General features: G+C 45.1%; 1 protein-coding gene across 1 annotated transcript in view; it reads right to left on the reverse strand.

Annotated features, from left to right (window-relative positions):
* The window catches only part of ppp3cb (protein phosphatase 3, catalytic subunit, beta isozyme), a gene marked incomplete at both ends in the record, with an annotated part of 51786 nt that overhangs the window by 27169 nt on the left and 12117 nt on the right, over positions 1–12500 (reverse strand). The window contains one exon of the mRNA XM_083652139.1: positions 171–371. Within this exon, the coding sequence (XP_083508265.1) occupies positions 171–371 (201 nt within the window). The remainder of the gene's footprint in view (positions 1–170; positions 372–12500) is intronic.

Here is a 12500-nt window from a genome sequence, read left to right on the forward strand (position 1 = left end):
TAGGGTTAGGTTATAGGGTTCAGGTTAGGGTTTAGGGTTAAGGTTGATCCTAGAGTTGACCCTAGAGATGACTTTGGGTGACTCAGTGGGAGTCAAAAACCTTCGCTGACTAAATTATTCTTATAAAAAACGTCTCCAGCTTCCAACACGCGCCCGTTCCTACAGCGTACCTGTGACCGGTGCTTCGATGTCCAGCATGGTGCGCTCTTGGCGCAGGATGGCGGCGCCCTCGTCGATGATGCGCAGGGCCACCGCCTCCTCCAGACGGCCCTCCTTGGTGAGGTGAGCCTTCAGCAGGTCCACCCGCGGCCGGCCCTCCGCATCAAACACCTCCTTCATGCTCAGCCGGTGGGCCAGGGGGAAGGGGACCGCTGCAGGGGAGGGGGGAAGGGGAGGGAGGAGAGAGGGTGGAGGAGAGATGGAAGAATGAGCGATAGATGGAAATAGAATACAGGCGAGAAATTGATGGGGAAGGGGAGAAAAGAGATTGGATGGATGGATGGATGGATGGATGGAGAGATGAGTGAAGGCAGAGAGAAAGACATGACTAATTGATATTTCCTGTATTCTTCAACAAGCCCCGCCTACTGTACAAACGTCAGAGGTCCTCGGGCCTCGCCCTTATCCTGATCACAATTCTGTTGCAGGATTTGAGGGTTGAGGGTTTTTGCCCCTCCTCGTTTCATCCCTTGTATAAGTCACAATGTAGTAAAAATCGAATATCAATCTTTTCAATGTAATATTTAATTGAAGACTAAAGTAAAATATCTGTAGTTGCATTTGGATTGCTGCAGTCCCTTTCCAACCAAAAATAGTTTTGACTACGGAGAGACGATGCGATCGTGGATCTGCAGCAGTGTAATTGTTTGAATCGTGAGACGATAGCTATCACTGCACAATTTGTGGGCAAAGAAAAGTGAAAAACAGCACAGACCGTAACTGTGTGATGACCAGAGGTGAAAGACATAAAGTTATGTGACCTACATTTATCTAGCTAGCTAACTTTTCTCTTCTTTTTTAAAAAGAGTATGCCATAGTTTAACTTGGCTAAGGTTCCATGTGGTGTTCTGTGTGTCTCTTTCTCTCTCCCTGAAATGATATAACATTTGGCAAGCTATCTAGCAGAGCTACAGTGAGATGATTTCAACAGTTTAATAAAGATAATAGCCTCCTGTTAGCAGTGTCAGCACAGCAGAGCAGCAGCAACAAGGATGCCAAAACCAAAGGAGGATAGTGTTAGAGCAGTGTTTCCCAAACCAGGGGTGCGTCACCGTGCGTGTACACCTATGGTACTTGAGCAGCTTGCAAGGGGTAGGCTACTTGGAAAGATTGGGGATTACATTTTATTTGCAAAATGATAAAAACTATATTCCAAGTAATTTCATATGCCCACCTTGGTGAAACTGATGACTTTTTCCAATTGTCCAAACTGTCAGAATGATGTCAGATGTGTTAGAGAGGCCTACTAAAAGTTTGATATGAGTTTAATAGAACAGATTTAGGAGAATCATCGACACGCATGAGTGAGGGGGCACTATTGGCATGGCAAAAAGCTCAGGTACAGGAGACAAAAAAAGGTTGGGAACCACTGTAGAGAATATCAAAGAATTATGATATTCAAAATGAAGTTACGCAGACAGCGGATAGCTCTCCTGTGTTTACAGCATCTCTTTAATGAATTTGGGTTCTTTAATTTAGCATTGAGAATCAGGTATCACAGTATATATACAAACTGAATATGGTATATAAAAATATGTAAGTGCAGCAAATGGCGTATTAAAAAAATACCCCATTAACATTTTGCCCCCGCCACATACACAAAGTTAGGAGCTGTTGGAGTTATCAGGGCTGCCCGGCTCTGTCCTGCACTAATGTCTCTCTGCCTCTGTTCTGCAGTAATGTCTTTCTTACATAATGAAGGCCCCCAGGGCGCTGCTGGAGAGGGGGGTTGACTGACGACGGGAGTGATACAGCAAGAGTGCACAGCTGCACATGAGTAGTCACATACACACAGAGAGAGAGACACACTGCAGACACACACATACACGCACATACACACACACACACACACACACACACACACACACACAGGCACACACACACACACACACAGGCACACATACACGCACACGCACACGCACACGCACACACACACACACACACACACACACACACACGCTAGTCTATCGACTAGCTTGGAGTGATAGCCTATTAAAATACAAATGTATGCTCTCCGCTGCAAGAGCCTCCTACCTATCAGATCTTATTAACACTAATAAAAATAATCCTAAATTTTTATTTGACACGGTCGCAAATCTTACTCGCAAACCATCCCCCAATACAAACTCTCCATTTACAGCTAATGATTTCCTTGACTTCTTTAACCGTAAAATTATCTGTATTAGAGATGAAATTAGCAACTCTCTATTACTCACAAAGGGTGCTAACCCCTTTCCTAGCCCTGTCCTTAGAACCTTAGACGAGAGTACTATACTCTCGAATTTTGAGACTATCTCCCTAAATGCACTTTCAAAAATTGTACTTTCATCTAAATCCACAACCTGTTTATTCGACCCTCTCCCTGCAAAGTTGATTAAGGAACTCCTTCCAATACTAGGCCCCCCTTACTTAACATTATCAATAGCTCCCTCTCCTCTGGCACTGTCCCTGCCTCCTTCAAATCTGCTGTGATCAAACCTCTACTTAAAAAGCCAAACCTTGATTCTGAGGTTCTTAACAACTTCAGGCCAATCTCAAATCTCCCCTTCCTCTCTAAAGTTCTTGAAAAAGTAGTCTCAACACAATTAACTGACTACCTCTCGCATAATAAACTTCTCGATCCCTTTCAATCTGGTTTTAGATCACTCCATAGTACTGAAACTGCTCTTACAAAAGTAACCAATGACCTTCTCCTCGCGTCCGACTCTAATTTCTCCTCTCTTCTCATTTTATTAGACTTAAGCGCAGCCTTCGATACAATCGATCATAAGATCCTCCTAGACCGCTTATCTAACTACGTAGGTATCCGGGGCACTGCCCTATCCTGGCTAAAGTCATATTTGTCTGATAGGACACATTGTGTCTCATATAAAAATATCATGTCCACTTTCTCCTCAGTGAAGTTTGGTGTACCGCAGGGATCAGTCCTGGGTCCCTTACTCTTTGGAGTTTACTTACTGCCTCTTGGCGAAATTTTCCGTAGATATGGCATTGACTTTCACTGTTATGCCGATGATACCCAAATTTATATACCAATTAGACCAGACGATCGCTCTAAACTCGCTAATCTTGAATCCTGCTTAATCGCTGTTACAGACTGGATGTCAAATAATTTCTTACGACTAAACGCCAACAAAACTGAACTACTAGTTGTTGGCCCAAAAACCCAACTTCCATTTCTCACTGATCTTAGTCTGAACATTGAGAACTGCGTAATTACTCCAAACTCAAAGGTGAAAAACCTAGGTGTTACCTTTGATCCTACTCTGTCATTCGATGCTCACATTAAGGATATCACTAAAATAGCTTTCTTTCATCTCCGCAATATTTCAAAGATCCGTCCCTTGCTAAATGCAACGGATGCCGAAACCTTAATACACGCCTTTGTTTCATCTAGACTCGACTACTGTAACGTCTTATTCTCTGGCCTTCCACTTTGTAGCACAAATAAATTACAACTCGTGCAAAACGCCGCTGCTAGAATTCTAACTAGAACTAAGAAGTTTGATCATATAACTCCGGTCTTAATCTCCCTCCACTGGCTCCCAATTCAGGCCAGATCAGACTTTAAGGTGCTTCTGTTAACCTATAAATCCCTGCATGGGCTCGCACCTCCGTACTTATCTGAGCTAATCATTCCCTATGTTCCCACGCGTACTCTCCGCTCACAGGACGGTAATTATCTTACCGTCCCTAAAATTAAGAAAAAATCAGCAGGTAGCAGAGCATTCTCTTACCGTGCTCCACATCTTTGGAACCAGCTTCCTCTGTCAGTTAGGGAAGCTGGCTCCATTGAAATCTTCAAAACTAGACTCAAAACCCATTTATTCTCCCAATCATTTGGCTGTGCTTGATAGTTGTGCTTGATGATGTCATTCTTTAGAAATATTTATTAGCTCTTGAGTACATACAATCCTGAATTGCTGAGCGGGCTGTCTCAAGCCAGCAATATCATTATAAACTTAGACTTGACCTAATTTAATAATATGGCATCAGCCGATCCAGTAGCTCAGATATAAAATCAAATAGCTGATGAATAAACTTAGTCCTGAACTGCTGAGCGGGCTGTCTCAAGCCAGCAGTATCAGTATAAACATAGACTTGACCTAATTTAATAATATGGCATCAGCCGATCCAGTAGCTCAGATATAAAATCAAATAGCTGGTGAATAAACTTAGTCCTGAACTGCTGAGCGGGCTATCTCAAGCCAGCAGTATCAGTATAAACTTAGATTTGACCTAATTTAATAATATGGCATCAGCCGATCCAGTAGCTCAGATATAAAATCAAATAGCTGGTGAATAAACTTAGTCCTGAACTGCTGAGCGGGCTGTCTCAAGCCAGCAGTATCAGTATAAACATAGACTTGACCTAATTTAATAATATGGCATCAGCCGATCCAGTAGCTCAGATATAAAATCAAATAGCTGGTGAATAAACTTAGTCCTGAACTGCTGAGCGGGCTATCACAAGCCAGCAGTATCAGTCTAAACTTAGACCTAGACTACCTAGACCTGAATTAGCAGTATAGTATTAGTCATCCTAAAAAATCCTAATAAATTTTGTTTTGACCTAATTTTATTGTTGTCTATAGAGTTAGTTCCACCTCTGCGCAGATTCCCCCGCTCTCTTCTCTCTCTCCCCCTCAGGTGTCCTTCATTGGCCTGACGTACACCCCCGCCGCTGCAGCCCTAGGTCCGGCCGTCATCGCCCTAGCCACCTGTCGTCACCCTAGGCCATCTACCCGCTACTCCATCTACTGTCTGACACCCCGGGCTCTTCACCACCACCGACCCCTATCCTCATCATCCTGGTCACCTGCCTGCCTAAGGGAAGGGGGGGACCCCCCCCCCCCCCAGCCTCAACAACGCGGACTCTTGGATTCCTCAGATCATCCTCATGGAACTCCCAATCTTGTTACCCTTTTGTCACCTAGCTAATTAACTAGTATTCTCTAAACCTACGAACACTTAAAGACTGCATTTTCTATTTCTTTTTGGACTCTACTTTTTAGATTTTCAACTCCCTTCCCTGATCTTAGGATAATTTAAAAATTACATTTCTATATCCTTTCTGTTGGACTCTTTTTACATTTTCAATTTTCTGTTCTCTTGTACATTTTATTTCCATATTAAACCACTCACAGAGTTTCATTATCGGAAACTCTGTGCATGGTTTAGCCCGGCATCTCTCGGCCTGTCTCGGAGGGGAGTCCCCAGATGGGGGTCCGCTGCTGTGGCCTGGTGGGTGGGCCCGTCCCCCGCGTGGCCTGCTCTCACGCTCTCAGTCACTATGCTGGTGGCTGGGGGCTGGGGGGGCGGGTCGCGTGGGGGCTGGGTCCGCCTGGGCCGCAGCAATTGGCCCCTAGCACAACGACCTCACAAGGTTCCTCCTCAGCCAAGTCACTGGGGCAATCCATGCGGCGATCCATATGGTGGAAAGGTTTTCTTGCGTTCACTGGGGGTGAGGGGGTGCCGCTGTGTCCCGGCCTGGCCTTCCCTCCCACGCCATATGTGGGCGGGGGCCGGGTCGGGGGGCATCGGTGCTCTTCATCACTGGTCGAGGGCTGCCGGTTGGTTTAGAACAGCTTAGGTAGGCGATAGATTAGCTACAGCCTAAGGCTGACCTGTTAGTGTTCAGGCTAAAATCAGACTAGAGCAGGGTAGGATAGGCCAGATTAGGCTGTAGATTAGCTAGATACTATATGTCCCAGTTAGCTCTGGTTAATGCTTAGAGTAGTCAGTTGTCTGATCTTCTCCCCCCCCCCTCTCTTTCCCCCTTTCCCCGCTTCTTCCCTTCTTCCCCCTTCTTGTTCTCCTCTCTTTCCATGCTCTTTCCTCCCCCACATCCCACCGCCCCCCCCTCCCTTCTCCTGCTCTCTCCTCATTCTCCCCCCCCTCTGCTCCTTCTCCTCTTCTCCCCTATTTTCCTGAATCCCTGCCACTTCCTGCTCTCCCTTCTCTCACATTCCCCCTGCTCTCCTTCCCCTGCACCTCTACTCTCTGTCCTCCCCCCTCTCTCACATTCCCCCTGCTCTCCTTCCCCTGCACCCTCCCACCTCTCCTTCTCTGTTCTCTCCTCCTCCACATTTCCCATTTTCTCCCCACCCTCGCCCTAATCCGGGCCCGTATCCTACTCCCTCCCTCCACCCTAGACCCTACCTCTACTCTACCTCCCCTGTACCCTCCCATCTCTCCTTCTCTGTTCTCTCCTCCTCTCTGTCCTCTCCCCTCTCTCACATTCCCACTGCTCTCCTTCCCCTGCGCCCTCCCACCTCTCCTTCTCTGTTCTCTCCTCCTCTCTGCCCTCTCCTCCCTCTCACATTCCCCCTGCTCTCCCTCCCCTGCACCCTCTCCTTCTCTGTTCTCTCCTCCTCCACATTTCCCATTTCTCCCCACCCTCGCCCTAATCCGGGCCCGTATCCTACTCCCTCCCCTCCCCCAACCCTAGACCCTACCCCTACCCTGGCTCTCCCTCCCCTGCACCCTCATCTCTCCTCCCCTGTTCTCTCCTCCTCCACATTTCCTATTTCCCCCCCACCTCCCCCCTCTCCTCCCTCCCTCCCTCCACCCTAGACCCTACCTCTACTCTACCTCCCCTGTACCCTTCCACCTCTCCTTCTCTGTTTCTCTCCTCCTCTCTGTCCTCTCCCCTCTCTCACATTCCCACTGCTCTCCTTCCCCTGCGCCCTCCCACCTCTCCACATTTCCTATTTTCTCCCCACCTCCCCCCTCTCCTCCCTCTCCCTCCCTCCTCCACTCTCCTGCTTTCTTCAAATGTTCAAATGTTATCTTTATTCTGTATATTCTTGTTACTGTGTGTTAGCTAGAATCAGCTAGACATACTTTCTGTGAAGCCCTCTGAGACATGCTTGTGAATTAGGGCTATATAAATAAACTTGACTTGACTTGACTTGACACACACACACACACAGACAAACCCGCTTAGCAAACACAGGCACAAAGTCAGTGGCAGAAACAAAAGGCGGGAGCACACAGACGTGTGCGTCCATCATGAATGGCACACTGCCACGCATGATCACGTGTGTGTGTGTGTGTGTGTGTGTATGTGTGTGTGTGTGTGTGTGTGTGTGTATGTGTGTGTGTGTGTGTGTGTGTGTGAACCAACACTCACGCACACACGCGTGTGCACACACACACACACACACACACACACACACACACACACGCGCGCTCATAAAAAGGTATTGTTATGCAGGATCCACAGAGCCTGTTGGAGCCCCACCAGTGCTAACACAGATAATGGCCTAGATCACACACTGAAAACTAGGCCTTCTCTCTCTCACTCACACACACGCGTGCACGCACGCGTGCGCGCGCACACACACACACACACACACACACACACACACACACACACACACACATACGTTCTCTCTCTGTCACTTTGTCTCTGTTTTGCAGCACTCTCTCCCATTGCCCCATTCTCTGTTCTCTGCTCTCTCCCTGCTGCTTCTCTCTCTTGCTCTGGCTCGTCACGGCCCATCTTCACACTGATATGGATCAGTAACTGATGTGGATCAGTAACGGATCAGTAACTGATGTGTATGTGGATCAGTAACGGATCAGTAACTGATGTGGATCAGTAACGGATGTGGATCAGTAACTGATGTGGTTCAGTAACTGATGTGGATCAGTAACGGATGTGGATCAGTAACTGATGTGGATCAGTAACTGATGTGGATCAGTAATGAATGTGGATCAGTAACTGATGTGGATCAGTAACTGATGTGGATCAGTAACGGATCAGTAACTGATGTGTATGTGGATCAGTAACGGATCAGTAACTGCTGTGGATCAGTAACGGATGTGGATCAGTAACTGATGTGGATCAGTAACGGATGTGGATCAGTAACTGATGTGGATCAGTAACTGATGTGGCTCAGTAACGGTCCACTCTCTTCACACTAATGTGGATCAGGAGATTTTCTTCATGTGATATTCAGATGGTTGTTTTCATTGACAGTAGTCCAATAACCACATGAAACCAGAATGCATGCAAACCCTTTGATGTAATCACCACTGAAACATCAGCAAAATGTAATTAGTTTGACTGTAATGCTAAATAAACTGTCATGAGGGGAACTGTACATGTTGGACAAATCGCCACAATCAAGCTAAATCTTTATTTTACACTAAATTATGAGGAGTTTGAGCAAAGTTAAAAATGTTTTGAATGAATTGCTGATGTTAGTATAGCTTTTGGCAGAGAACAAACCATACAGTTTCATATGGTATAAGTCTGGCTTGTGGTAAAAGTCTGGCTTGTGGTAAAAGTCTGGCTTGTGGTAAAAGTCTAGCTTGTGGTAAAAGTCTGGCTTGTGGTAAAAGTCTAGCTTGTGGTAAAAGTCTAGCTTGTGGTAAAAGTCTAGCTTGTGGTAAAAGTCTAGCTTGTGGTAAAAGTCTGGCTTGTGGTAAAAGTCTGGCTTGTGGTAAAAGTCTGGGTTGTGGTAAAAGTCTGGCTTGTGGTAAAAGTCTGGCTTGTGGTAAAAGTCTGGCTTGTGGTAAAAGTCTAGCTTGTGGTAAAAGTCTAGGTTGTGGTAAAAGTCTGGCTTGTGTTTAAAGTCTGGCTTGTGGTAAAAGTCTGGCTTATGTATGTATGTTTTTGTCTTTTTCCCTTTCATGTGTCTGAGCTGTTTGTTTTGTTCATATGTTGTTTGAAAATGAAAAATGTATAATCAAAAAAAAAAAAAAAAAAGTCTGGCTTGTGGTAAAAGTCTGGCTTGTGGTAAAAGTCTGGCTTGAGGCAAAAGTCTGGCTTGTGGTAAAAGTCTGGCTTGTGGTAAAAGTCTAGGTTGTGGTAAAAGTCTGGCTTGTGGTAAAAGTCTAGCTTGTGGTAAAAGTCTAGGTTGTGGTAAAAGTCTGGCTTGTGGTAAAAGTCTAGCTTGTGGTAAAAGTCTAGGTTGTGGTAAAAGTCTGGCTTGAGGCAAAAGTCTGGCTTGTGGTAAAAGTCTAGCTTGTGGTAAAAGTCTAGGTTGTGGTAAAAGTCTAGCTTGTGGTAAAAGTCTAGGTTGTGGTAAAAGTCTGGCTTGTGGTAAAAGTCTAGCTTGTGGTAAAAGCCTAGGTTGTGGTAAAAGTCTGGCTTGTGGTAAAAGTCTGGCTTGTGGTAAAAGTCTGGCTTGTGGTAAAAGTCTGGCTTATGTATGTATGTTTTTGTCTTTTTCCCTTTCATGTGTCTGAGCTGTTTGTTTTGTTCATATGTTGTTTGAAAATGAAAAATGTATAATCAAAAAAAAAAAAAAAAGTCTGGCTTGTGGTAAAAGTCTGGCTTGTGGTAAAAGTCTGGCTTGTGGTAAAAGTCTGGCTTGTGGTAAAAGTCTAGCTTGTGGTAAAAGTCTGGCTTGTGGTAAAAGTCTAGCTTGTGGTAAAAGTCTGGCTTGTGGTAAAAGTATGTGTGGGGGAGAAAGAGGGAAGCGTGAGTGTGAAACTCCAATTGTGAGAGCAATGTGAAAGTAGGGCAAGTACAAGAGAGCGGCGAGCAGCAGAGAGTGGCGAGCAGCAGAGAGCTTGGGGAGAGGAACTATAGTTGGGAAAACTATACTTGGCATTTAGGGAGTAGAGACAGGAGAGGTACAGTATCACACAGTCACATCAAAAAGGCCTTTTGCACCAGACAGCTCAGCGTTTGATTGGCTCACAGTTAAAGTGGAATGCCGCTGGTTTTCATACCTCAAAACAACTGGGTGGGTTCAAACCCACATGGGAAAGATAAAGACTGAAGGCTGTCAGGTTAAAGCTGTGTTGGCGTGTTCTCATCACATCATCATGTTTTGACACTAACACCAGATTTCATAGTGAGAGGAACATCGACCCAGTGTGCTTTTTATTCCAAGTGGGTTGGAACATGATACATAGTGTGAATAACGCATAATACAATTTCACGCTGATCCACAAAAGCAGGTGGCCGCACAGTATCTAGCTATTCAGTGCTATCGAGGACTTCGCCCACTGTCTAGCAATGATTCTCTACGTGGCCCTGACAACTTTAGAGTTGAGTTGATACGAGTTTTGGATTAAGTTAAATATAAGATAACAAAATGTCATTGCATTGAAATAAGGCTGTAAGATATCATACATCTTGTGTGGTTTTCTGATATAACAATTTTGATATCAATCATACAAAAAGCATAAACTGGATGACATTGACAGTTGACACACACACACACACACACACACACACACACACACACACACACACACACACACACACACACACACACAGTAAATAGGATGTTAGTGCTTTGGAATATTAACACTATTTTACACTTTGATTAAAGGAACACTCCGCCCATTTTCAACCAGCTTTGTATCATTAGAACATCAGTAGTATATCAGAAAACTGTAAACGGTTTTGAAGTCTGTCATTTAATTTGACACTTATTGACAGTAACTGTCAAACTATTCATCATTCATTTAGTTTGACAGTTATTGAGAGTTGATTTGAGTTAATGAGTTATTAATTTGAGTTAGTGTGGACCAGTGATGTCACTGGTCCACACTTTAACACTAAATAACTGTTAAATTAAATGACAGACTTCAAAACCGTTTACAGTTTTCTGATATACCACTGATGTTCTAATGATACAAAGCTGGATGAAAATGGGCAGAGTGTTCCTTTAACAACAGAGCTATTGTTTGCGCTCTCCATGGTCCTGAAATACGAAGCCACAAAATAAATAGACCATTCAAAGCAATGGTCGCCCACTGTCTAGCAATGATTTTCGATGTGGCCCTGAGAACTTTAGAGTTGAGTTGATATGAGATTTGGATTGAGTTAAGCAGAAGATAACAAATGTCATTGCTTTGAAATAAGGCTGCAAGATATCATACATCTTGTGTGGTTTTCTTTGATATAACAATTTTGATATCAATCATACAAAAAAGCATAAACTGCGTACGTGCACGCACACGCACGCACACACGCACGTGCACACACACACACACACACACACACACACACACACACACACACACACACACACACACACACACACACACACACACACACACACACACACACACACACACACACACACACACACACACACACACAACATCTCCAGAACAGTGAAGGTGGCGTCCCAGAAGCACCCTCCCACACTACGCTGACACTACATGGACACTGTAACACACTCAGGCCTACACTTAGCCTGCAACATCTCAACTCATCATTTCCACACTCAACATGAGTCTGAACAGGGGCAGCAGGCTAATGAGACGGCTGTGACCCGTCTGCCTGGAAACAGCCGCTCTGCTGTTCAACAACCATCTTGTTCTAACAATGGGAGACTAATGGGAAAACTGACCCTGCTTGCTTGAAACAAATAGCTCTGCAGTTCAGGAACTCCATTGAACCACAGATTGTAGGCTAAAGGATTGGCAGACCTTGCTGGTTTGAAACATCCCTCTATTCATTGTCTTGTTTTACTGTAAAGAGAGTGAGATGTTCCTGTCTTTGTTTAAGGGTGAATTCACATGTTTTTTTTGTCACAACTACAATTCTTTCTTTTCAGCCAGAGCCAATCATTTCAGATGCCTCTACCCTTTAGCCTGGGTAAACCCAGCCCCCAGTGACCTGCTCTCAGGCTCACCCTGCTTACAGTCACAAGGCTAGTGACTGGTAACTGAGAGAGCAGGTCACGTGGGGGCTGGGTTTACCTAGGCTATCTACCCTTGCCCTGCTGGTCAGACCATGAGTTCCTGACGCCTTGAGTAAACTGGTGGTGGATGTGGTGGGATGGAAACCTGGTAAACAGTGATTACCAGGTATCCAGCCTGGTATCCACTAGCCTGGATACCAGGCCTGGATACCAGGCTAGTGTATGAAACTTGGGAAAAGAACTTTGCTTTCTCACAGTATATGTCTAAGATCTGCTGTGTGTGTATACAGAAGACAGGCAAGTGGAGTGGAACAAGCAAACATCCTGTGCAGACCCATGACGCTCCCTCTAGTGGCCATCTGGCAAAACGCATCACCTCACTAAGCCTTCCTGACTATGTAGTCAGCCTACCAATTGTTTGGGAACTCAGACATTGTAGGTTGAACGGCCCTTTGTAAAGTTACCGGAAATGACACTCCTGCTTGAATTATCCTCTGAAACTTCTTCTGTTCCACCGTAAAACCAAACAGAAGAAGAAGAAAATAAGTATATCCGGGTGACTTGCAGGGTTCACTCTCTGTAGTTAGCTTAGCTTGATATACACTGATGATATTTATCTGTTTTAGAGATTATAAACGATTCATCTGAATTAAATGGCCG

This window comes from Poromitra crassiceps (genome assembly GCF_964638095.1).
Source record: "Poromitra crassiceps genome assembly, chromosome: 15".
NCBI classification, from domain to species: domain Eukaryota; kingdom Metazoa; phylum Chordata; class Actinopteri; order Beryciformes; family Melamphaidae; genus Poromitra; species Poromitra crassiceps.